General features: G+C 27.9%; 1 protein-coding gene and 1 non-coding gene across 2 annotated transcripts; both read left to right on the top strand.

Moving 5' to 3' along the window:
- The first annotated feature begins 4,245 nt into the window (after nucleotides 1-4,245).
- LOC149510795 (small nucleolar RNA R71) lies at nucleotides 4,246-4,352 on the top strand. The gene has a single exon (XR_016335262.1). It is a non-coding gene; the product is annotated as a small nucleolar RNA R71 (small nucleolar RNA).
- A 13,965-nt stretch (nucleotides 4,353-18,317) lies between these two features.
- On the top strand, nucleotides 18,318-21,371 carry LOC111281221 (protein YIP4b-like). The gene is made up of 3 exons (XM_022868887.2): nucleotides 18,318-18,961; nucleotides 20,621-20,695; nucleotides 20,857-21,371. Exons 1-3 carry the CDS (start codon nucleotides 18,452-18,454, stop codon nucleotides 21,115-21,117), a joined length of 846 nt encoding a protein of 281 aa, XP_022724622.2. The 5' UTR covers nucleotides 18,318-18,451; the 3' UTR covers nucleotides 21,118-21,371.
- The last annotated feature ends 2,336 nt before the right edge of the window (nucleotides 21,372-23,707 follow it).

Genomic DNA, 23,707 nt, shown 5'->3' on the forward strand with positions numbered 1-23,707 from the left:
TTTAAAATGGTGAATTCTTAAGAAATCTCTAAGTGAAAAATTTTCTCTAAATTTGTCCCAAATGGTAGAATAATTTAGATGAAATTTCAATAAAAGTAATTGTATTCTTTTTCAAATGAAATTTTTGATTGAAAATATTTGAAAATTATCCATGGATGAGAATATTAAAAATTTCAAATGGTGAATTCTTAAGAAATCTTTAGATAAAAAATTTCTCTAAATTTGACCCAAATGGTGGAAGAATTTAAATGAAATTTCAATAAAAAATAATTATCATTTTATTTTCTTTTCAAAAATAAAAAAAAATTTCTAAAGATGCTCAAATTGTGAAAAATTTAGAAATTAAAAAAAATATATTTCTAAATTGACCTAAATGGTAAAAAATTTAGAAATCTAAAAAAAATAAATAAAAAAATTTTTAAATAGGTCTAAATGGTGGAGAATTTAAAAATTTAAATCTAAAAAATATTTCTAATTTTGCTCAAATGATGGAATAATTGATATATTTTCAACAATAAAAATAATTAAAAAAATTTTTTCGACGACGGAGCCTCTTTAAAAAATCAAATAAGATTTTTGAATACTCTTGAGGTGAGAAAATATTTTTAACAAATTCTACCAGATTGATAGAAGAATCTTATAAATTATTTTCAATATTTAACATAAAAGTTTGAAATTATTAAACTCAAAACCATAGGATAAATTTAAAATAAAATAATACCATCTTATGGATGGACATGTGAGGGTGTTTTAACCTTTCTTATATTTAACCGAACTTTCAAATTCTATTTTGGTTTGTAGACCCAAACCTATTCTTTTAGAAACCCTTAGTTAAGCTTAGGAACTCTTTAAAAGGATATATTCTTTAGGTGGCCAATCACAGTTAGATAAAAAAGATTAGTGGTAACTCCATTTGTTAAGTCTAGCTATAGATTTACAAATCTATATGTTATGACAACCCTCTTTACACATATACATTTACTTAATCTTTAATTCAATCATATAACTTAAGTAAAAGGAATGTAAAATATTTCATCACATTTCAATTCAAAGATAGAATAAGACTTCATATGTTCACTTTTTTCTTCCCTTCCACTAATGCTAGACTTACATACTTGAATCAAGATTAAAAAGTCTTTTAAATTTGTAATGTAAGGCTTGGGTCAAGGTAAGAAATAGGAAATTTAGGCTCAAAAACTTTATATTACTTTTTTGAATTTTCTTGGACTTTGAACAATTGAGAGTTTTTTGAAACTTTGAATTTTGAGGTATCACTTTATTCCTCATGGCATTTTTTTTTAACTTTAGACATTTTTGGCTTTATTAAGCTTTGCCATGCATTTTTTTTTTCTTTTCTTTTCATTCATTGCTCCTTTCTTCTTTCGAGATACATAAAAATGTCCATAATGCATAAATAAGCACAACAGGGTTAGGTAAAAGCAAATAAAGGATAATAATCAAATAAAAGGCTTATTGAACTTATTATGTGGCTAAATAAATAGAGAAAAAGGAATAATATAGTAGGCTTAAAATGTAGGTACTAAGGATGCATCATAACATGGTGGGTTTGAAAAAGGTGTAAACATTCTAAAAAACTACCTAAATCATCTCTTAAGTCAAATACAGTCGAAAAATTTATCTCAAGGGTTGAGTAGATGAATTTTATAGTATTTATTTGAATCTTCAAATTTCATGCAAATTAATGTTTCACAAAAATTTTAAAAAAATCATAGCATTTCATTGAAAGAGAAAAAAAACATATGTACAAAAATCATATTCAATGAGAAACATGCCTAAGAATTTCTTTCAAGTTCCACCATACTCATAATTACATTCATATCATATTCAAGTCAATTTTGAAAAGTTATGCAAAATCAACTAAGTGTGCATATTAATGAAATCTATAAGTCAATTTAGTTTTAAAAAATTGGTTAAAATTTAAAAAGATAGTTCAAAAAGCATTATTCCCCCCTCCACACACTTAAGGTGAACAATGTATTAAAACATAAAGTAAGGAAAAAAGAAATACTCCCCAATTTTACTTCAAGGTCGAATCTTCATATGCATGAGATATCCTTCTTGCTTCACTTCATCCCTATCAAAATAAACTCAAACAAAAACATCAAAACATACCTGTTTTAGTAAAAATAAAAAAAAATATAAACCATAAAAGTAAAATTTGGTTTGTTTTCCAAACAATGCTAGTTTTGATCAAGCTTGACCATACCTAAATTTTTCAAAATCATTTTATCTTTTTAGGAGGGAGTTTGCCTTGTTACATCATTCTTTAAGGAATGACATAAATAGAACTAGTCTTAAGAGGTGTGCTTACTCTCATAACTGGAATCACATAGATAAAGTTTGAGTTTATCATGGGTTTGGCATTACTAGAGCTAAGTGCCAAGTGTTTTTGTATCAAGAGATCAAAAGGTTTAGCTACTAAGTCAGGATTCCAAAGGTTTCTTTTACCTTTACTGTGTTCACATCATAATCATCCTTAAGAATGCTATACCCTTCAACTACAAACTATAGTTTTTTGTTTTTGAATCTAAGAGTAATGTTAGAGTTACATACATCAATTAAAGCTTTTGCAGCCAACAGGAAAGGTTTACCTAATAGTAATAGAGCTTTACATTATCCATATCTAATATAGTAAAGTCTAAAGTGAATGCATACTTACTAACTTTCATAAGCACATTTTCCAACATCCCTTGTGGTAGTTTGATAGACTGGTCAACAAATTTCAAGTTGAATTTCACAAACTTCAACTCTCCATATTCTAGCTGCATACAAACATTTAAAAGCATTAAATTTATGCTAGATCCAAGATCATAAAAAATTTCATCAAATTTTAAATGTTTAACTTTGCAAGAAATAGTAAAACTCCATAAATTTTTTAGCTTTTTGAGCAAGAGTTTTTGAAGTTCAAAGCTATAATCTTTCATAAATATGGCCTAATTTAATTATTTAAGTAGCTCCTTTAGAATAAAACTTTGGGTAGATGGTGCTACATTAAAATATTACCTATACATTCTTACGATCATCCTTAGCCTTGGTTGAACTTCCTCTTATATATCCTCTTTTTAAACTGCTTCATCTTGATTTGCCTCTTCTTCATTTGCTTTTTCTTGAACTAGCTCTTCTTGATCAAGTTGAATGCTTTCTACTAGTACTCTTTTCACTTGCAATAGCATCTAACCTTTTTCAGTAAAACTCTCAATGTATCTTTTAAGATCCTTCTTATAATCCATTTTAAAATTTTTTCCTCTTAATCTTCCTTATAGGTTTAATGTTCTCAAGTGTCTCTAGTGCCATAAGGTCAAATCCTTCCAAAATTTCTCTTTCAAACCTCAATAATTCTTCATTTTCCAAAATGTCCTCTCTTTTAATGAAATCTACTTTTAGTTGTTTCATAAAACTAAGGAGATTTACCACTATCGACTTATTTATGATATCATTATCTTCATCAGTTTCATCCATCTCAACATTTCTAAATGAATAGATAGCATTACAAGCTTCATTACCTTGTCTTTTGGGGTTAGACTTAGTATTACTAGGTAAGGTACCTACAAGACAGTTAGCGATTACTTAGGTAAGTTGACTGATTTCGTTCTCAAGATTCTTAATTAATGTAGCTTAGCTTTGGATATTGACATTATCGGTTTACATCAACTAGGTCAACATATCTTCAAAACATGTTTTCTTTTCTTGGGGTGGATTGTAGGAGGATTGGGGTGAAAGTTATTATTTTAAGTGCTAGTGGATTAATGGTTAGGCTTATTCCAAGAAAAGTTGAGGTCATTTCGCCATCCAAAGTTATAAGTGTTGCTATATGGATTGTAGTTAGGCTTGGATTATTAAATAAATTGGATAGGTTCTATCTTAAATTGACATTTTCCACTTGAATAAGGTCTTTCATAGATATAACATGACACAAACAAACTTTGGATTGTATGCACATGGTTGGATTAAGAGTGGGTTTCTAAGGCTTTTACCTTTTTGGTTAGGTCAACTAACTAGGAATTTATAAAGGTGAATGCATCAATTTCAAACAAAACAACAAATTTCTTACTTACCTTTCTCTCGATGCCCCATTAATAATTGTTAGTGGCCATTTCCTTAATTAGCTCATTGGCTTCTTCAACAGTCTTACTCATGATTGCCCTTTTAGTAGTTGAGTCTAAAGTGGTTTTCATGTATGGTGCAAGACCATTGTAAAAAATTTGGATCTAAAGCCATTAGGGTAGTTCATGATGTAGGCACTTCTTTAGCAACTCTTTGAATCTTTCCCATACATCAGACAGTGTTTCACCATCTATTTGCATGAATGTGGTGATCTCATTTCTTAACTTGGTTGTTTTAATTGATGGGAAGAATTTTATCAGAAATTTTTGTACTAAATCGTCCCATGTTGTAATAAAGTCAGGTGGTAGTGATGTCAACTAACTTTTCACTTTGCCTTTGAAAGAAAAAGGAAAAAGTCTTAATCAAATAGCATTGTCAGAAATACCATTATAACAAAAAAATATCATATAACGCAAGAAAATTAGAAAGATTAAGGTTAGGATCATCACTTGGTAGTGGTCCAGACTACCAGAGGTTTAGACCATTTATATTATTAAAAGCTTATTCTCAAAATTATTTGCTTGAATGGCTGGTCTACGAATTGATAATTGAAAACCATCAAAATTGAAAACTGCATAATCCTTCAAAATTCTTGGAGCTTTACTATTTACATTGTCAATTGGTGTTAGCGCAAATGATGCTGATTGTTCTTTTCTTATTCTTCTACAAGTCCTTTCAATTTCTTGATTCACTAGAGCTAAATCAACACTTTTAGATCTATGTATACAAATAAGAAAATATCAAAGAAAGATAAAAACAAAAAAATGTAAAAGAGTTTAGATTACAAAAGTTTTAAAAATCCTTATTGATATTGAAAACACCACTACAATCCCTAGCAATGGTGCCAAAAACTTGATTACTACTTTTTGTATAATCTACAAGTACATAAATCAAATAATAAAATGAAAGTATTCTAGTATCCTCTCCTAATGGATTATAGATTATAATTGTTAGGTAGCTTTTAAGTACCAAAGGTGAAATCATAAACTTTTATATCTAAATAGATGAACTATTAGGGTTGATTTACAGAATAGGAAAAAGAGAGATTAAAAGTAATGTAGGCTTAAATTTTAACTTCATTAACTATCACTTAGTAAGCTATAAATGATAGCCAAAACTAGATCTAAGTAAATAAATGATCAAAAATTTAAAAACATTAGGAACTTAAAGGTTGGCCAAATACTAACGTGCATTAAAAAAAGAGTTGTAATTAAAAATTTCATTAAAGAAGACTTAAACTATGTAGTATTGAAAACTTAGAGACTAAGAAAGACTTATTGATGAAAATAAAGAAGTAGAGAACAATATTTGAAATCAAAAGTAAGAAAATAATATTGATGTGAAGAAAAAGAGATCTTGAAAATAAACACTTCTTAATTAAAAAAAATTATTAAAGAAATACCTTAGTTATTGGTAGAGCTGTTGCCTAAGCCAATAACATAAAAAAACTAAAAGAAACAAAAAATTAAAGAAAAGAAAGAAGAAAAGAAAAGTAAGGATTGAAGAATGATGAAACAAGTGAGAATGGCCTCCCTATTTATAGAGGGAGTTTCAACCATAAGGGATACGTTACAAGAGTTTAATTTTTGTTCAAATACTAAAGATAAGGGCTATCTTGCTTCTTAAAAAGGGGATATGATTCTTAGTTCTTAAAGAGGTGTAGCCAAATGGGTGCCTTAGGAAACAATCTTGGCCGTCTGATTTTGTTTGATGCAATCTTGATTCAAACTTCTTCCTTGGTTAAACTAAAATGGATTTACAAGACTAGATGGTTTTTTATTATCCAAACTCTTGAAGTTTCAAAAGGTAAAGTCCTCTTCCATTTGAAATTCTTCAAGGCTAAGCAAAAGAGTCATAGTGGAGTTCAAACTCTTTTAGCTGAATGAGGTAGAGTCCTTATGCATTTGAATTTATATGAAATTTTCTTAGAAAATAGATATGGTTGAATGGTGTAGGAGTCCTTTAGGGATGCAAATTTTTCTCTTAGGAGCATAAACAAGTCCTAGTGTAAGTAGAAGTCTTAGATCTTGTTTTAGCTAAATATATGTGAATGTATTTGGATCAATAAGATTCGATAATTCTTTTTTTTTTGTATGGCCGAATGCTCCTTCGCATACATGAATTGCATGTTTTCTTTATTTGTAGGCTTTAAACCCTAAAATGCAAGAAAATAACATTAAGACACAAAACTTGAAAAAAAATTTAAAAATTAACACCAATTTTTGCATATAAAAATACTATATTTTTAGGTGCTATCAAAAATGAATTCAAATGATTGAATCAACTTGGATGCAACACTAGCATCCCTTTATCAAGACTCAATAAATCCTTCTCTTTTAATATTTTCAAGCACTAAACGCTTTGCATCAAATATTGTTATAAGACTGTATATAGAATAAAAGTGAGAATTCCAATAAGTTTTACCACCCCATTTTAAAATGCCAATATGATTGGCACATTTTCCAAGCTTAAGCTCAACAACAGTTAACATAAGTGAAATATCAACTATTTAACTAGTTTATAATTCTTCATTATGTTTGCACAAGGCATCAATAGAATTATTGGATCTCTAAAGTACAAGCTTGAAGTGCAAACCATTGAAGAACATCTATAGAAGTCTTAATTCGTGCCAGTTATTCAAGATTTATTGTGAACTTTATGCTTGGATTACTTTATCAATGTGTGCAGATTGTTTCATCAAATCCACACAATATATTATTACATTATTATATAGTGAATAAAGATCATCTCTAATATGATTAAGAAAAGCACAATCCTTTCTAACATTAACTTTTTTTCAACTTTTAAATCTTTTAATAATGAATACATCCTAATCATTTCACTTATTGGGTTTAATGTTAAGAAGGTAATGTGGTAAATAATATGCAGCATCTTTAATTGAAGAATACTAAAGCTACAAAGAAAATTTAGGAAACCAAGAATATTAAAAACACCTAAGATGCTTTTCTAATATGGATAACTAGATAAATGAATTTGATATGAACCTAATCTCAACTAAGCTCATTGAATTTCATCTCGTTAATTAATTAGATGGTATACTACTTTCTAAATTATCATCATTTTTTTTAAAAAAAATGAGTCTACCTTTTTACTTTGCACATGAATAATGAATCCATAAAACTTGCAACTATATAAATCAATTAGTTTAATTTTTGTAATAAATTCTCTAACACATTGTCACAACATGTGAGTCTAGGAACTCGACTTTAAAAGGTAAAAAAAAAATGTTTCTAAGAATCTAAAAAAACTAAGGGAGTTGCCACTAATCTTTTTTAAGGTGTGATTGGCCACCTAAAAAGTTTATCCTTTTAATAAAACAATAAAATGAGTTTAAAGTATATTAAAAAGATATTTTGCACTTTGAAAACAGAGTTGGGTTTGAAAGTTTAGTTATGTGTGAGGAATGATTAGTATCCTCACAGTGCCTATTAAAAATTGGTACCTTGATTGCATGTTGTCCTTGAGTTTTTGTAAAAATGGTCCTAACTTTAATGCTTGCAACTTAATTTCTTAAATTTCATTTATTCCTTCCAAAATTATTTCTTAAAATCAAATCATTTTAAACTTTATGTTTAAAAATAAATCATTTTTATTTTTTTGAATTCTTGAAAGCAATATTAATTATTTTGGGTTAAAATGAAAAATCCTACATATTGAAACATCTCTTCCATTCCCTTATATTTAGGCAAATTTTCAAAAATGTCTTTATACTTTAGGAGCTTTCATGATGCCCCACAAAATTGAAATAATATTTCTCATAAATGATAACTATTAAAAACCTCTTTATATTTAGTTTAGATCTCAAGAGTTCTTTTTTCTTGAAATATTACTTTATTTTGTTATTATTTTTAAAACATTCTCTTAAAATACTTTGCTCACAAAAGCATGTAAATGATATGCATGAACATAATAATACATAATACATGCGTGATAATTAAAAATATGAATGACAGATATAAGTGCATGGATGATAATTCAAGAATGCTAATGCATGTAACAATTAATTAAAATGAAATGCAAATGCATGAGAATGCATCTAGGGTTAGTTTTTAGGATTTAAGGTTTGGTTTAAGGCTTAGTTGGGTTTTGGGATCTAAGTTTAAGGTTTGGATTCGGTTTAGGGTTTGGTTCAATTTAGGCATAAAGGTAAAGACATGAAACATAACAAACAAGTATTTAAATTGCAAGCATAAAAGTAAAGGCATCAATCATAAAGAACATGAAAATAAATGCAAAACATAAAGGAAAACAGAATGTAAAAGTGTATTGAAAATGCATGACTTGAAAGTAAAGTGCAAAAACTAAAAACTTAAGCTAGTGCATGCAAACCATAAATGCATTCATGAAATTAAATGGATCTAATCTCAATGCAAGGTATTTAAATGCAAATGAATTTTAAAAATGGTGAATCAAACTAAATTTAAATGCATCAAATTGAAATTGCATAAATTAAATACAAGGAAATGTAAAAGTGCTTAAATTGAAACTAGATCTAGTGCAAGAAATTCAAATTTTCAAAATTTAAATCCTAGATCTATACTTCTAGAAAGCAAATGAACTTAAACAAAACTACAAGAACATAGATCAACAAGTAAACTTTAAATGCATGAAAAGAAATTAGCTTAAATAATGAATTAACAAGCTTAATAAACTTCAAATAAAATTAAGTGCTAAAATAGAAAAAACAAAGCAATAAGAATTGAAATTAGCCAAATAGTATTCAAAAGCATCAACTAAATTGCAAGCAATTGAAAATTAACAAGTAAATGAACAAGTGCAAATCAGAAAAAAATGGACTAGTCAACTAGTAAGGAGAGAGGATACCACAACTGTTGTCACCACCTACTATTGTCTTTACTGCCAGCTTGCAACCAAATCTTCCATGATTTTTAGAAAAAAATTGCAAATTGAATTTTAAAGTTAAACTTTCTAAAATTGATGTTAGTGAATTGAGAATGTGCAGAAAAAATTATGAATCAAAACTCTCAAGAAATTATAAAGAATTGAATTGAAAATCGAAAATAGTGCAAAAACAAAATTTGCAAAATAGCTTTGTAAATGTAAACGAATTGCAAGTAAAAGTTCAAGGAAAATTTAATAAAATTAAATTGCATTGCAAGAACATTAAAGTGCATGAAATTTAAATGCAAGAAAAGTAAATTCTGTAGGAAAATTAAAAGATTTTCTCTTCAAATAGCCCTCTAAAAGAACAAAGAGGAAACTATTATATAAAGAGAAATTAAATAAGAAATATAAATTGCAAGAAATTAAAAATAACTAAAACAAACTTTCCCTTCTTAACCAACCACTACTCATATTTATAGGTCAAGGATGATGTGTTTCAACCAATTAAATTACAAGCAAAAGCCAATTAGGATGCCACATAAGCTAGATATTTCCATGTCATCAAATCTTGTTTCATAAGCTTCTTATTTGCGCGTTTCCTCTTCTCTTCTTTTCAAGTTTTCTTTCTTGATCCATTTAGCTCAAATGAGTCAAAATTATTCCAAAATGCCACATCAGCTTCAAGTTATTGTCTTCCTCTTTGATTTAAATTAGGCATCAACTCTTCTTGATCAAGCCATGATGTATCCAACAGTTAGAAGTGCTTCCTTCCTCTAATTTAGGTTCCACTTGTAGCTCCATTTATTCTTCAAATTCCAGCCAATGAAAAAGACTTTTAATTGCCACATGAGCCATGAAAAATTCCAGAAACTTCTAGCTTAATTGGTTGCTCCAAAACAACTCATATTATTTTTCTTCCTAATTAGCTCATACAACTTTACTACAAAGGTGACAAACACTTTAATGAGCTATAAATGAAAATTATAAGGAATAAAACTTAATTTGAAGTTCACTTAAGCTTAAATATGCAAAAGAAGTAATGAAAAATAGTTAGGAAAAATCTCCCAAAAATGGTAATTAAACAAGCTTCACACTAGGTTTGGCCAAATAGTGATTTTGGCACCAAAATGACTCCAAATCAGCATTTTTTCTCTTTTTCCATATTTTTATATACCAATTGAATATTTGAACAATTAGGAGTATGTTTTCTATATTTTCTCAAAGAACAAGCAAATATTCACTATAAAATGCCTTCAAAATGTATGATAAATTACTAAATTTTAAGTGCAATCAACTATTCTATATTCCAAATAGCTAAGTATAACTTACCCACATGATCTAGCTTCTTTACTCATATTCATTTATTAAAACACAAGACCTTTGCCTATTTGACACCACACTTGAGTGGCGATGTAGTGTATCGCTTTCGGGTAACAACCTAGCAACCCTTACCCATTTAACACTACACTCGAGCTCCAATGTAGTGGGCCACTAAGAAGTAACAACCCAATGAAAATTCTTATTTTGGTCTCTCATCATAGTTTGACTATATTTTATGTTGGTCGTCATCCTATCGCAACTCTCTTCTCTTTATCTAGGTTTTGGACCAATAGTGTGGTAACACACAAGTGGAGTTCCTACCATATAATAAAAAATTAAAAAAGTAAAGGGAGTAAAGGTTGGGTTCCATGCCATGCTTATCACTACCAAGAAAAAAATGTAGGCTGTAAAAAATCCATATTTTTTATAACTATAAATAAATATTCATAAATTATATAAATTAAAATGTAATTATTATTTATAAAAAAAATTATCATATTTCAATTTATTATAGTTGCCAAACATGTTTTTGTTTTCAGTTTTTGAAATCATACAACAACATCATGTAACCAAACATGTTTTCTTTTTTTTTTTTAATTTTCTAAACAAAACAAGACAAAATAAAAAAAAAATTAGACACAAAACATAAATCAAGGAATTGAAAATGATACTAAACGACCCCTTAATTTCATCTTTTAATTCAATTTAGTAATTTAATTTTAAGTTCATGTAGACTTTAAATCACATGCATTTAGCTTAGATTAGTCTAGACTTTAGGTTAGTTTGTTAGTAATTTAGTATAATTTCAATTTCATTATAACTTTTTCAAGATCAAATATAGTTACAGTGTTTATTTTCGGTAGTTAATACTAGATACCATCGCAATCTTTGAGACCATACTTAGGATTAATTCTTTCACTTTATTACTTGTACGACCCATATATTTATGAATTTCTTGTTTCACATATTATATTTAAAAATTAGAAAAAAAAACAAAAATTTATTATAAATATAAAATTTTAAAATTTACTTATTTTAAACTATAAAATCGGATAAAATATATTAAAACTATATTATATTTAAAAATGAAAATAAATTTTTTGAAAATTTTTTTTGGAATTTATTTATTTTAAATTATAAAACTAGATAAAATATACAAATATATTTATCTAAAATTAAAAACATAAAAACTTCTTAAAATTAAAAAATTTTGAAATTTATTTATTTGAAACTATAATTTTTGGTAAAATATATCAAAAGTATATTGTATTTAAAAAATAAAAAAATTTATTCAAAAAGAAAATTTTGATTTGTTTATTTTAAATTATAATAGTTGATAAAAAAAATTAAATTATATATATTATATTTTGAAAAATAAATACTTCTTAAAAATTAAAAAATTAAAAAACTTATTTATTTGAATTATAATATTGGTATATGTTAAAAATTTATATTGTGTTTTAAAATAAAAATAAAAAAACAAAAACATATTTTCATTAATTGTTTTTTTTAAATAAAAAATTAAAAGTGTTTATTTTTTATTTTAATTTTTTCCTTTTCTTTTTCTTTTCTTTTAATTATCACATGAATCACGTCATACATTTTCTTTGGGGTCAAAAATTACATCAAAACACTTAATAGTAAACTTAATGGATAAATTAACGGAAGAATCAATTTGTTATGATACTTAGCAATTAAGGACTAATAAATTTTATATAAATATATAAAAGCCAAAGTCTTTGGTCAAAAAAGAAATTATTTAATGTGGATATCCTATATAATTAACATGTGAACAATATTAAAAAATAGCTATGTATCCTGTATTAAAATTTTTTATTTAATTTGATTTAAATTAAAAAATATTTCAAATAATTAATTATATTTCATTCCTTTTAAATTTTCAATTTAATTACTTTTTTTTTTTACATCTATGTGACCTTTTATAGTCTTTACAAGTAAGATTTTAACTTAAATTATATTCAATAACAATATTTTCTTTTCATATTTGCCAAAATGTTTTAATATAAATTTAAACTGTCTATAATCATGCTTGATTTAATGTCAAAATAAGTTATGTGATGAGATTATTTTTTGCAATCTATTATTATTGTCTTCCATAAGTAATTCTCATTTTAATTCATGATCAACTTTTCATATTTAAACTTTAGAAATCTTATATCTTATATAAATATATAAAAGTCAAAGCCTTTGGCCAAATAGTAAATTGTATAACTTAGAGAGCCTATATAATTGACATTTGGACTGAAAAATAGTTATGTGTCCCACATTTAAATTTTTATTTAATTTGATTTAAATTAAAAAATATTTCAAATAATTAATTATATTTCTTTCCTTTTAAATTTTCAATTTAATTTCTTACATTTTTACTTTTATATGACTTTTTATAGTTTTCTACGTTTAAGATTTTTAACTTAAATTATATTAAATATAAATATTTTCTTTCCATATTTGCCAAAAGACTTTAATATAAATTTATATTGTCTACAATTATACTTGATTTTATGTCAAAATAAGTTATGTGATGAGATTATTTTGTGCAATCTATTAATATTGCCTTCCATAAGTAATTCTCCTTTTAATTCATGGTCAACTTTTCATATTTAAACTTTAGAATTTTGAATATTTTATAATTAATTTGATGACCAATGACAAATATAAATTGGATGTTGATTTAGAAAGCAATGAAGCTTTTAGGTTTTAGTTTGTATCAAAAATTTTTTACAACCCAATTTTTGTTGATGAATTTATTCGCATATTCAAATGATCTTATGATTGTGTCTTTGCATGTATATTTTGTTTTCATGGAGCAATATTTTATTTGCTTAATTTTTTTGGATCCATGTATAAATTTTTGGAGACTTTTAACAATTTGATTTATATATTACTTTGTATATTATGAAATACAACATGTGCTTCATATGAAAATCTATAGTAGTTCGATATTGTATACAAATGGTCTTAGCCAAACTATATAGAGAGTTTATGTTAAGAAATTATAGACTATTGTAGAAGTCTGAAAGAGTAGTTATTTGTCTCAGTTAGAAGTATAGTGATTTTTGATAGTTAGATTTGATTCTTTATATACTTCATATAAAAATTACTTTGCTCATAAGATTTTGAAATGTATTGAGGAGAATATCAGAGGAAGATTCAGCAACTATAGAAAAATTACTTAAGATGCTGTCGATTTGGCATTTTTTTTTTCAAACTTAAGGCATCATTCAAAAAATATTTAATTGATTGTTTTCTTTAATAGTTTTTGTGTTACAAATGAGATGTTATATTTCATTTTTAATTTGATTGTAGGTTTTTTTTTTAAACTCTAGTTGATTTGCAACATTGCTTTTTGATTTCTATCTTTTTTTTGCTGATGATAGCCTACTATTTGCAATGGTGTGGTCAGAAAATCAATTTTGAGAAATCTGGCTTGTACTTCATTAGAAACACTGATGAAGTGGAACAGAGAATGGTTCAACATATGTTTGGAATTCAGTCCTCTACAAATATGGAGAAATACTTAGGTCTCCCGGCTATGGTGGGGCGCAACAGAAAACGGTTGTTTAGGGAATTGAAGGATAGGTTTAATGCGAAGGTAAATGGGTGGAGCCAGAGAATCCTCTCACATGGAGGAAAAGAGGCTTTCATAAAAGCAGTTTTGCAGTCAATCTCTACCTATGCAATGAGTGTTTTCCAACTATCACAGTCCCTTAGTGACGAACTTAGCAGGATAACATCCAGCTACTGGTAGAGGCACGAGAAAGGAAAAAAAGGCATCCATTGGCTGAGCTGGCCGAAGATGTGCTTGCTGAAAAAGAATGGGGGAGTGGGTTTTTGAGATGGCCACCTTTAATAAAGCATTATTGATGAAACAAGGGTGGAGAATTTTGAATAGGACTAAATCACTACCGCATAAGCTGTTGAGGGACAAATATTTTCCAACGGGTAACTTTTTAGAAGCTGATCTGGGAACTTCAACTTCACTAACGTGGAGGAGCATATGGCTAGTGAAAGGTGAACTTCAAAAAGGTTTGAGTTGGAGGATTAGGGATGGCAAGTCAGTGAAAATTTGGGAAGATGAGTGGCTCCCCTCAACAAATAACTTCAGACCAATTTCACAGCGAGGGAGTTGGAGCGTGGAAAAAAAAAATAGTAGTACTTGTGGATGAACAAACCAAATGGTGGAACTGGGAAGCCATTAGATAAAGGTTTTCATTGGACGATACAGAGGTTATATGCACAATGCCACTCAGTAAGGTGGATTACCTGATAAATTAATTTGGCATTTTGACCACTCTATGGAAGTCACAGTGAGGAGTGCTTTGAATGTGTTTTTGGTAATTAGAAAATTACCAAAAGGAACTTCAAGAAATGAAAACCTATGACCTCTCTCTCTTTGAATGTGCTATCTATATTCACTACATCTCTCAATCTGTTAGTTTTGATATTATTCACTTTGGTTTGATTCATTGATCCATGAGGAAGATTGGTAAGCTTCTTTTCCTATTTGGATATTGTTTATTTCTTTTTCTTTTTTTTTTTGGCTTGGATTTTCTAATTTAGGTAGTTTGAGCTATTTATTTTGTCTATTCTGATGTTTTGTTAAATGTGCTGCGCTGTTTTATGTTGGGATGTTTGTGTTCATAATTTGATTTAAATTTGGTGGTTTTTAGAGTAATTCAGGAATTAGGTTTTTGTGAATAAGTTTGTTGAAGGTGAGTTTTCTTGAAATGGGTTTTTGAGTTCAATGTAACTTGAATGTGCCATGCATGGATTGGGTTTTTCAATTTGATTATTCAGTCATTTGTTGATGCATTTGTTACAATATTTCTTAAAGACAATTCACGAGCAATGGCTTTCTGTTCTTAAAATATAGACATTCAACTGAGTGGGAAGTTACTCTCATAATGATCATGGCTTATTTATCATATATGTTAGCTGAGGTACAATAAAAGAATCTCAAAAGTATTCCTTAATTTCATTTCCTTTTCTTATTCATTTGTAGAAAAAATAAATAACAAATGAAATTGCCATTGGAAAATCATGACTTGACACTGCATTTGTTATATGTAATAAACTTACTTTCTTCTTGCAGCTACTAAGTCTGAGTGGGATTTTGACAGTTTTCTTCTGTGGCATTGTCATGTCACACTACACATGGCATAATGCTACTAAAAACTTAAGGATAACAACAAAGTAAAAGCATTTATCATTAAAATACTATAAATAAATGTTGATTCCATTCTTAACTATGAATTATTTTCATGGATTTCCTTTTGACATGTTTTAATCCTTAGTCTTCATACTGGTCGATAATTTAAAGCATGCATTTGCAACAATTTCATTCTTTGCAGAAACATTTATATTCCTATATGTTAGCATAGATGCCTTGGATATTGACAAATAGAAAACCAATAGTGCAAGGTAATTTTCTCTTATTTATGTATCTTTTGAGCTAATTACTCAGTTGCTTCTTAACTATATAACTCATAAAAGCTACTTGTTTCTTTCATCTTTGCCTTGGTCCGCATTGAGAGGTTTATTTTCTACCACAATATCCTTCGACTAACCTTTGAAGATGGTTGTTGTCTATTTAGTTGAGGACTACAGTCACTGTCCCATTGTTTGCAAGATTTTGGAGTTTTTTACCAAGGTAAAAAACCATTAAAAGCTTTTACCACTGCATGTCTTTTTCGTACAAGTCATTTCATTATGAGAAAACAAAATTATTTCATATCATTTTAATTGTTCAATGCTTCATTTTATTTTATTATTATTTTAATTAAATATTTTCATATTTTTATAAATTAATTTAATCAAATATTAATAATAGACCTAGAGCGAAGCCTAAGCATCCTTCCAGTTTAATTTAATTTGTGCTCTTTGTTGGTTTTGTCACAATGCCACTGATTTTGGCTACTTTCTCTATTTATAGTTTGGATTTTTATTTAATCAGTATTAAAGCTATTTCTTATGTAAATATAAAATTATGTTACAGTTATGATTTTATTTTTACAATAGCAATAGATTGTTTGATCTTATTTGGTTTTTATAAGTGCATGTTTATGGTGACTTAAGTATATACAATAACTCTCTTATTGTATTTAAATAAAAAATACTTTATTTTATTTGTTTAATCATTAGCTAACTAATGACTTTTTAAGCTGACTATTGATTCTTTTTCTTCTAATTTCAATACTTTTCAAAAAAAAAAAAAAAATGGGACCAAACGATTCATGCTCAATAAACAATGCTACCGATAATTTGTTTAAGTGTTTAATTTATTTCATATGTCAATGGTATTTGAATGTTTTCAACAAAGAAAATAAATTACAAAAAGCAGAAACATTTTTCAGAATTTATCCTAACAAATGGGCAAAATCATTGTCGACTAAAAGCTTAATTGAAGAAATGCAGATGAAATATATAGAGTTGACATCAGGTCGGATTCGGAGCGGGTTTTGCTTGCCCCAAATCCAACGCGACTTTATGTGTTATCAAACCCGAATCCGAAATTTTTTTTTGTTTTTCATCCCCGAATCTGAATCCGATTCAATATTATATAAATCGTACCCGACCCGTCTCGAAATTAATAAAATATTTTTTAAAATATAAAATATTATTTTTTAAATATAAATATTTAAAAATATCACTATATAAATATATACATAAATAAAAATTTAAATAATTAATTAAAAAATAATTTTTTATATAATATTAAGTCGGATCGAATCGGATTTGTCTAAAACCCGAACTCAATTTGACTTTGATTGTTTCTTAATCTTATCAGACTCGACTCAAAATTCGAATTTTGAAAAAACAAAAAACCTCGTAGTATCGGGTTAGGTCAAAATCCGTCGGGGATGAGTTAAAATACCGACCTTAAAATATAGAGAAAATCATGTATACCTAGCTACAAGCAAAGGAAATCGAAGTTCGCAGCAAAAAAAGATCGCAGGCACGTACATTTTGAGCAAAAGACACTCTTCACTATTTAAAAATCAGTAGAAACTTTCATTACTTTATTTATAGGTGAATAACGCACTTGCAATTAAATCAATGGTTGAAATTTAATAATTTCAAATTGAACATAAAAAATAATTTAATAGGTAAAAATATTTGAACAAATATTAATTATAAATTTAGTTAAAAATACATTTACCACCCTTATATAAAATAAAAAACTTCCATTGATTTTTAAATAGCAGAAAGAATCAATTCCCTGCATTTTGCATGCCTTGGTTTAAATCTCGAAAATTTGCACATTATAGTTTTTACATACTTTATGAGATTATTACCCTTTTTCACTTAAATAATTAATTTTTCATAAATTAATTAATTAATTTACTACATTGTATATATTTCATTTTGTATGATTTTTTTTTTTAACTTTTAAAGTCCACAGCGTATTATTAGATTTTGATAATCCGACAATAGCTAATAAATTATCATTCTTCACCGCAATATTGTTAAAACCAAAATATTATTATGTAATTAGTTTTTCTTTATTCATACATTACTTAGATGAAGTAACCCCTCATCTAAGAAGAAACTCTATTTTTTTATATATATACATATGAGAAACTCTATTAGAAAAACTCTACTAAATTATAGGATTTAATATAATAATTAAAAAAACAAATTTTTTTTGGGTAAAATCATCCACGAAATTAAATATAATTTTATAAATATTTATGTATATATATTACTGCCATTAATGAAATTAAATTTAAAATAAATTATCATGAGTACTTTATTTAATTTAAATCATAATTAATTATTTTTTAAATAAAATACATTCAATTTTTAGATAATATTAAATAAATTTAAAGAAAATTATAATTGATTTGTACATCAGCATGGTTTTAAAACTAGTTGGTTAAATCCCACTCTTTCCTCGTTTGTTCAATGTCGTATCACAATCGCGTCAGCTTGCAAACGACGACGTTTCATGCTAGCGGGCACGAGCAAGACAACAAACAATAACTTCCAAGAAAAATAGAGAAAGAACATGAAAATCCCAACGAACGCATACACAGATTCTCTCTCAATTCCTCGTTCATTCATCCTTCTCTCAGAGTCAGATTCAAACAAAGAAAGATAACTTTGTTTCAATAAAAAAATGTCAAATTCGCACAGCGATACGATACCTCTTCACGCGTCGTCCCAATCGGACATCGACGAGATCGAAAATCTAATCAACTCCAGTGTCCAATCCGGCCCTGCAACTGTCCTCCCGGCCCGTCCTCCAAGCCCACCTAGGGCCTCCATTCCTGTCTCCTCTTCCCCCTTCATCCAATCCGACATTCCTCCCCCGCCGCTCTCCTCATCATCGTCCAATCAGAAGGTGCCGTCTGTCCCTTCCGCCCCTCCTCCTCCTCCACCCGTCGGTAACTCTAGCAGCATCGTGGCGACGGGTTTCGGTCCCCCGCCCAACACCCTAACAGAGCCCGTTTGGGACACGGTGAAAAGAGATCTGTCGAGGATCGTGAGTAACTTGAAGCTGGTGGTGTTTCCCAATCCATATAGAGAAGATCCAGGAAAGGCTTTGAGAGATTGGGATCTGTGGGGTCCTTTCTTCTTCATTGTCTTCTTGGGGCTCACTCTTTCTTGGTCGGCCTCCGTTAAGAAGGTTTGTTCTCGTACTGGATTTCAATTTACCTTTTTTTTTTTTTTTACATTTTTATATTCTTTTCTTTTTGGTGTTTAAGAAATTGATTTGATGTGCATATATTTAATTTCTTATGAAATTTTGACTGTTAGCTGTTAAAATATGATGAAACTTGTTGTAGATTCTGTAAAAGAAAATCTGATGAAATTTTCTTTTTCATCAAAATGCACTTTTTGCGTTTTGCTTTTGGAAGCAAAAAAATAGAACCATCGGTGGAAGTAACAAAAAAAACACCACCATTGATTCCGTCTAAAGTTAAATGATGCTCTACGTTATTGATTTCAAATTTTGAATTATAAATATTTATTTTTTATTACAATAATTGCCAGTTGCACAATAATTGCCAGTTGCATGGACTGGGATTTTCTTTTTTGGTTATGGTAGATAAATGTGTCTATTTGACGGATGGATCGAAGCAGCTGTTTCTGATGCAGGATTTGAATTGCTGCGCATCTTTTCCTATTTAGCACTTAAATAATACATTCTTATATATGTAACCAATGACCCCTATGTTATATTGGAATTCAATAAGGATTCTTCTTTAAGGCTATGTGTCTTGTCTGTAATTTATTTTTCCCCAGTCATTTACTTGGATGTTTATATTTCTAATTTATCTCCATCATTTGATAGTTTTATATAGAGCAAAATGGCGCAATATGCATAGTTTGTAATTGTTGTTGTATTTGATAGTTTTGCAAGGGTTTTCATGTGTGTAAGTGCAAAACATCATGCAACACCTGTCTAGCCTTGAAGATTTGTTTATTTATGACAACTCTAGTCTTGAACGCAAGTTGCAATTCTTAAGATTTGGATTTAGGGTCAGATATATAGTCTATGCATCTTTCCAATAGTTTGTTTATTGTTACTCTCAGCTGCACCTATTATTATTTGCAACGTCCAGTTTTTTGGTTCTTTTGATAAGCTTAGTGATCTTGGAATGCCAGTCTCTCCTTCAAAGTCATAGATTTTTCATGAGATCTAGTACTCACCAGTCATAACTTAGAAGCTAGATGATTAGGATTCGTAGTCCTTTGGACTTTTGCAAGGTTTTGATTGTAAATGAAGTTATCGTTCAATTTAAGTGACCTTATTTTGTTTACTTACCTGTCTGCATGGCCACATGTACAACTGTTTGTGTATTTGGCCTCTTCCATTTAGAGATGGAGATGATCCAGCTGCATTTACTGATAAGAATTGAGGTCGATCTAGGACAGATTGGAGATAGCCTCCCAAGGTTCTAAGTTGCCTATTTGCATGAAATTCCTTCAAGATCTTTTGATGCGTGATGATGATGCTTTACATTTTGAAGAGATATCATCACATCGAATTTTGTGATTACTTGTGATCTTCCTTCTCCTTGTGTCATATTTGTGATTTCTCTTCCTGAAATCTTGCCTCATCTTTTCTACCTTTTTTTTTAATCTGACATTGATATTCTTGCAAGTTATTTCTGTTATACATATTTTCACTCTATAACAAGTATCTCTTATGTTTTTACTAGAACATTTTCCCTTTTTCTGCTATATATATATATATATCCTATTTTCTGTTTATCATAAAAAATTATCATGGTTTTTAGTTATTCAGTACTAACTTTTATCCTCTTAAAATGTGTTCCAGTCTGAGGTATTTGCTGTGGCATTTGCACTGCTTGCAGCTGGTGCTGTGATCTTGACATTGAATGTACTACTACTGGTAATGACCTCTCTTATTTACGAGTAAAATTTTGACTATGTTGGGGAATTCTCATTTTACGTATAATTTGATACCATTATTTTGAAATTTTTGTATAAAAGGCTTGCATAGATGATAAGCATACGACTTCTGCTGAAGTTTTTTCTTTTACATGGTTTCAGGGTGGGCATATCATTTTTTTCCAGAGTCTGAGTCTTCTAGGTTATTGTCTATTCCCTCTGGACATCGGAGCCTTAATCTGTATGTTGAAGGACAATGTCATAGTCAAAGTGATCGTGGTCTGTGTGACATTGGCCTGGAGCTCATGGGCCGCCTATCCTTTCATGAGTTCAGCTGTTAATCCGAGGAGAAAAGCTCTTGCACTCTATCCTGTTTTTCTTATGTATGTATCTGTTGGTTTTCTCATCATTGCCATTGATTGAAGTTCCTTCCCTTCAGGGGTTCCAAAAGAGTTATCGAAAATGATGTGGAGTTACGTAGAAATGTCATGTCGTTACTATAATTTTTGATCTTACACAATATCTTTGAAGGCTCATACGCCAAATATGATATACTCGCTGTATCAAATCATTTTATGTTCTACTATTTCTCACCTTCTCCATTACTTTTGGTAGTGATGATTTAAGGGCTTAGGCTGCAATGAGGAGTATTAGCTATTGATTTCTTTTTTTTTTAATCTGAGGTGTCAGTATTTGAACCTTGATCACTGGAACTAAAAATCTAGTACTCTACGGACAGGTCAGGCATCTGTGGCTAGGTTTGGAGCTTTCATTTCTTCTTTCTTTTTTATTTTTCTTTGGGGAAAGGGATTTCAACCTGTTTCTTCTCTTTTCTGTTTGTTTTTTTTTTTTTTTGGTTGTACTTTTGTCTTCACGTGTGCCATGCCATGCCATATCGAAGTACTTGATGTACTATAATGTTCACAAATAAAAGTTCTGATCCATCATCATTGACCCTAAAACTGGATTTCCGTCGAAATAAGGACACAATGCATATTTGGACCTAGGAAGGGTATTTCTTCTTGGTTAATTAACATAAGGTTAATTATTTAACTTTTTTTCGTTGCGTTAATGAGGAAAAGATCAATTAACCAACCATCTAACTTATTTTGATTCGTTAGAAGGAATTTAGGATTTTTAAGGGTTTTTTTTTTCCCAAAAAAGGTTTTTTTTTAATCTGAATTTTGAACGTTAATTTTTTAATTTAAAATTTGTTTGAGATTTTGATTTTTTATTTAATTTTGAGAACAGAAATAAAAAGAGGATCCGAACTCAAAATGACTTGAGTTTGAAACAATTTGGATTTGAAATAATTTAATTTAAAGTTATAATTATTCAAACTCGAGATGGGTCCAATTCGACATCCAAAAAGACACAAATAATATTTAATTTGTGACTAATTGAACTTGAAAGGCTGAAATTTGAAGGGTTAAATATTTATTTGTCTCTCTTATTATATATTTTTTATCAGTTTAATACTTAAAAAATAAAATGTCAATTTGATACTTGAATTTTTATTCCATCATTTATTTTAGTATTTTAGATTAACGTTATCAGTTAATTTATTAATGTGACATAAATATCTAATAAAGTGTTGACGTAATAAAATAATTCAGCTAATATCATATCATCAATTATCACGTAAGCATTAAAAAATTAAAAAAAAAAATTTAAAACAAGATTTTAAAATTTTTTTTTATAAATTTTAAAGAACTTTTTAAAAATTTTAAAATACTTTTAAAAATTATGCAAATAAAAAAAGGAAAAATATTTTTAAAAATTAAAAAAACTCATAATTTAATAAAAATAAAATATTTTTAAAAATCTATAAAATTAATAAAAATGAATTAATAAAAATATTTTTTTCTTAAAATAAAAGAAAAACTTAAAAATTTTGAAAATAAAAAATCTAAATTTTTTCAAAAAATTTTGAAAACTTTAAAAAAGTTTTCAAAAATTTTAACAAACCCTTAAAAATTAAAAATTGTCAAAAAATCTGAAACATTCTAGAAATTATAAAAAAATTTTAAATGATAAAGAATAAAATAAAAAATCTTAATTTTTATTTTTTAAAATTTTCAGAATTTTTTTTTTTGAATTTTTTGGATGTTATTAAATTTGTCATTTTTTTACTTTTTTAAATTTTCATAATTGTTTATTTTCTATAAAATTTTCAAAATATTTTAGATTTTTTAATTTTTTTTAATTTTTCAAAAATATTTAAAATATTTTAGATTTTTTAAAAATTTTAGTTTTTTTTTTGGTTTTGTGAATTTTTTTAAAATTTTTTATTTTTTAAAATATTTCAAAATTTTAAAAAAAATTTTGAGTTTTTTAAAATTTCTTAAAATTTTTATAATGTTGACTTGGCAATTGATGATGTACGGTTGACTGAATTTTTTTGACATATATTAGTATCTTATTAAATACTCATGTCATGTCAACAAATTGATTGAAAGCATTAGTTCGAGATATCAAAAAGGATGATGAAATAAAAATTAAAGTACCAAACTAATAATTTTATTTTTTTAGATACCAAATTAACAAAAAGTATATAATAAAAATACCAAATGTGTATTTATCCCTAACTGGAAAATACTTGAATTCATAATGGTCTAAATACTATTGAAATCTAAAATGACTCAAAATTATAATGACCCAATTTGAGAGGTCTCAAATCTATAACTATTCAAGTATGAAATTGTCTGAATCTAAAATAACTTGAATTAGGAATAAGATAAACCCAAAGACAATTTGATCAATTAAAATCTTTAGGCAACATGGATTTGGCTTCTCTCCCATTCATATTAGGATTAGAGAGGCCAATCCATCCTTTAGGTCAAAGTTTAGATTAATCTACTTGTGAAAATCAAATCTACTTGTTACAGACAAACCCCATTCTTCAAGTTAAATAAGCTACTCCTAATCATTCTTTTCTCCACCTTCTTTCGCTACCATCTCAATTGAAAATCGATTTTCTCACTTTTTTTCTTTTTGTTTTTGTTTATTATCT

The sequence above is a fragment of the Durio zibethinus genome, chromosome 28, assembly GCF_047325235.1.
Source record: "Durio zibethinus cultivar Kanyao isolate XHJ-2024 chromosome 28, ASM4732523v1, whole genome shotgun sequence".
In the NCBI taxonomy this organism is placed as follows: domain Eukaryota; kingdom Viridiplantae; phylum Streptophyta; class Magnoliopsida; order Malvales; family Malvaceae; genus Durio; species Durio zibethinus.

Bases quoted from the DNA above. Each gene is read 5' to 3' on its own strand.
- LOC111281221 (XM_022868887.2), top strand. From the start codon at position 18,452: ATGTCAAATTCGCACAGCGATACGATACCTCTTCACGCGTCGTCCCAA. The intron at 18,962-20,620 runs GTTTGTTCTCGT...AATGTGTTCCAG, and splicing joins GGTCGGCCTCCGTTAAGAAG to TCTGAGGTATTTGCTGTGGC. The intron at 20,696-20,856 runs GTAATGACCTCT...ACATGGTTTCAG, and splicing joins CATTGAATGTACTACTACTG to GGTGGGCATATCATTTTTTT.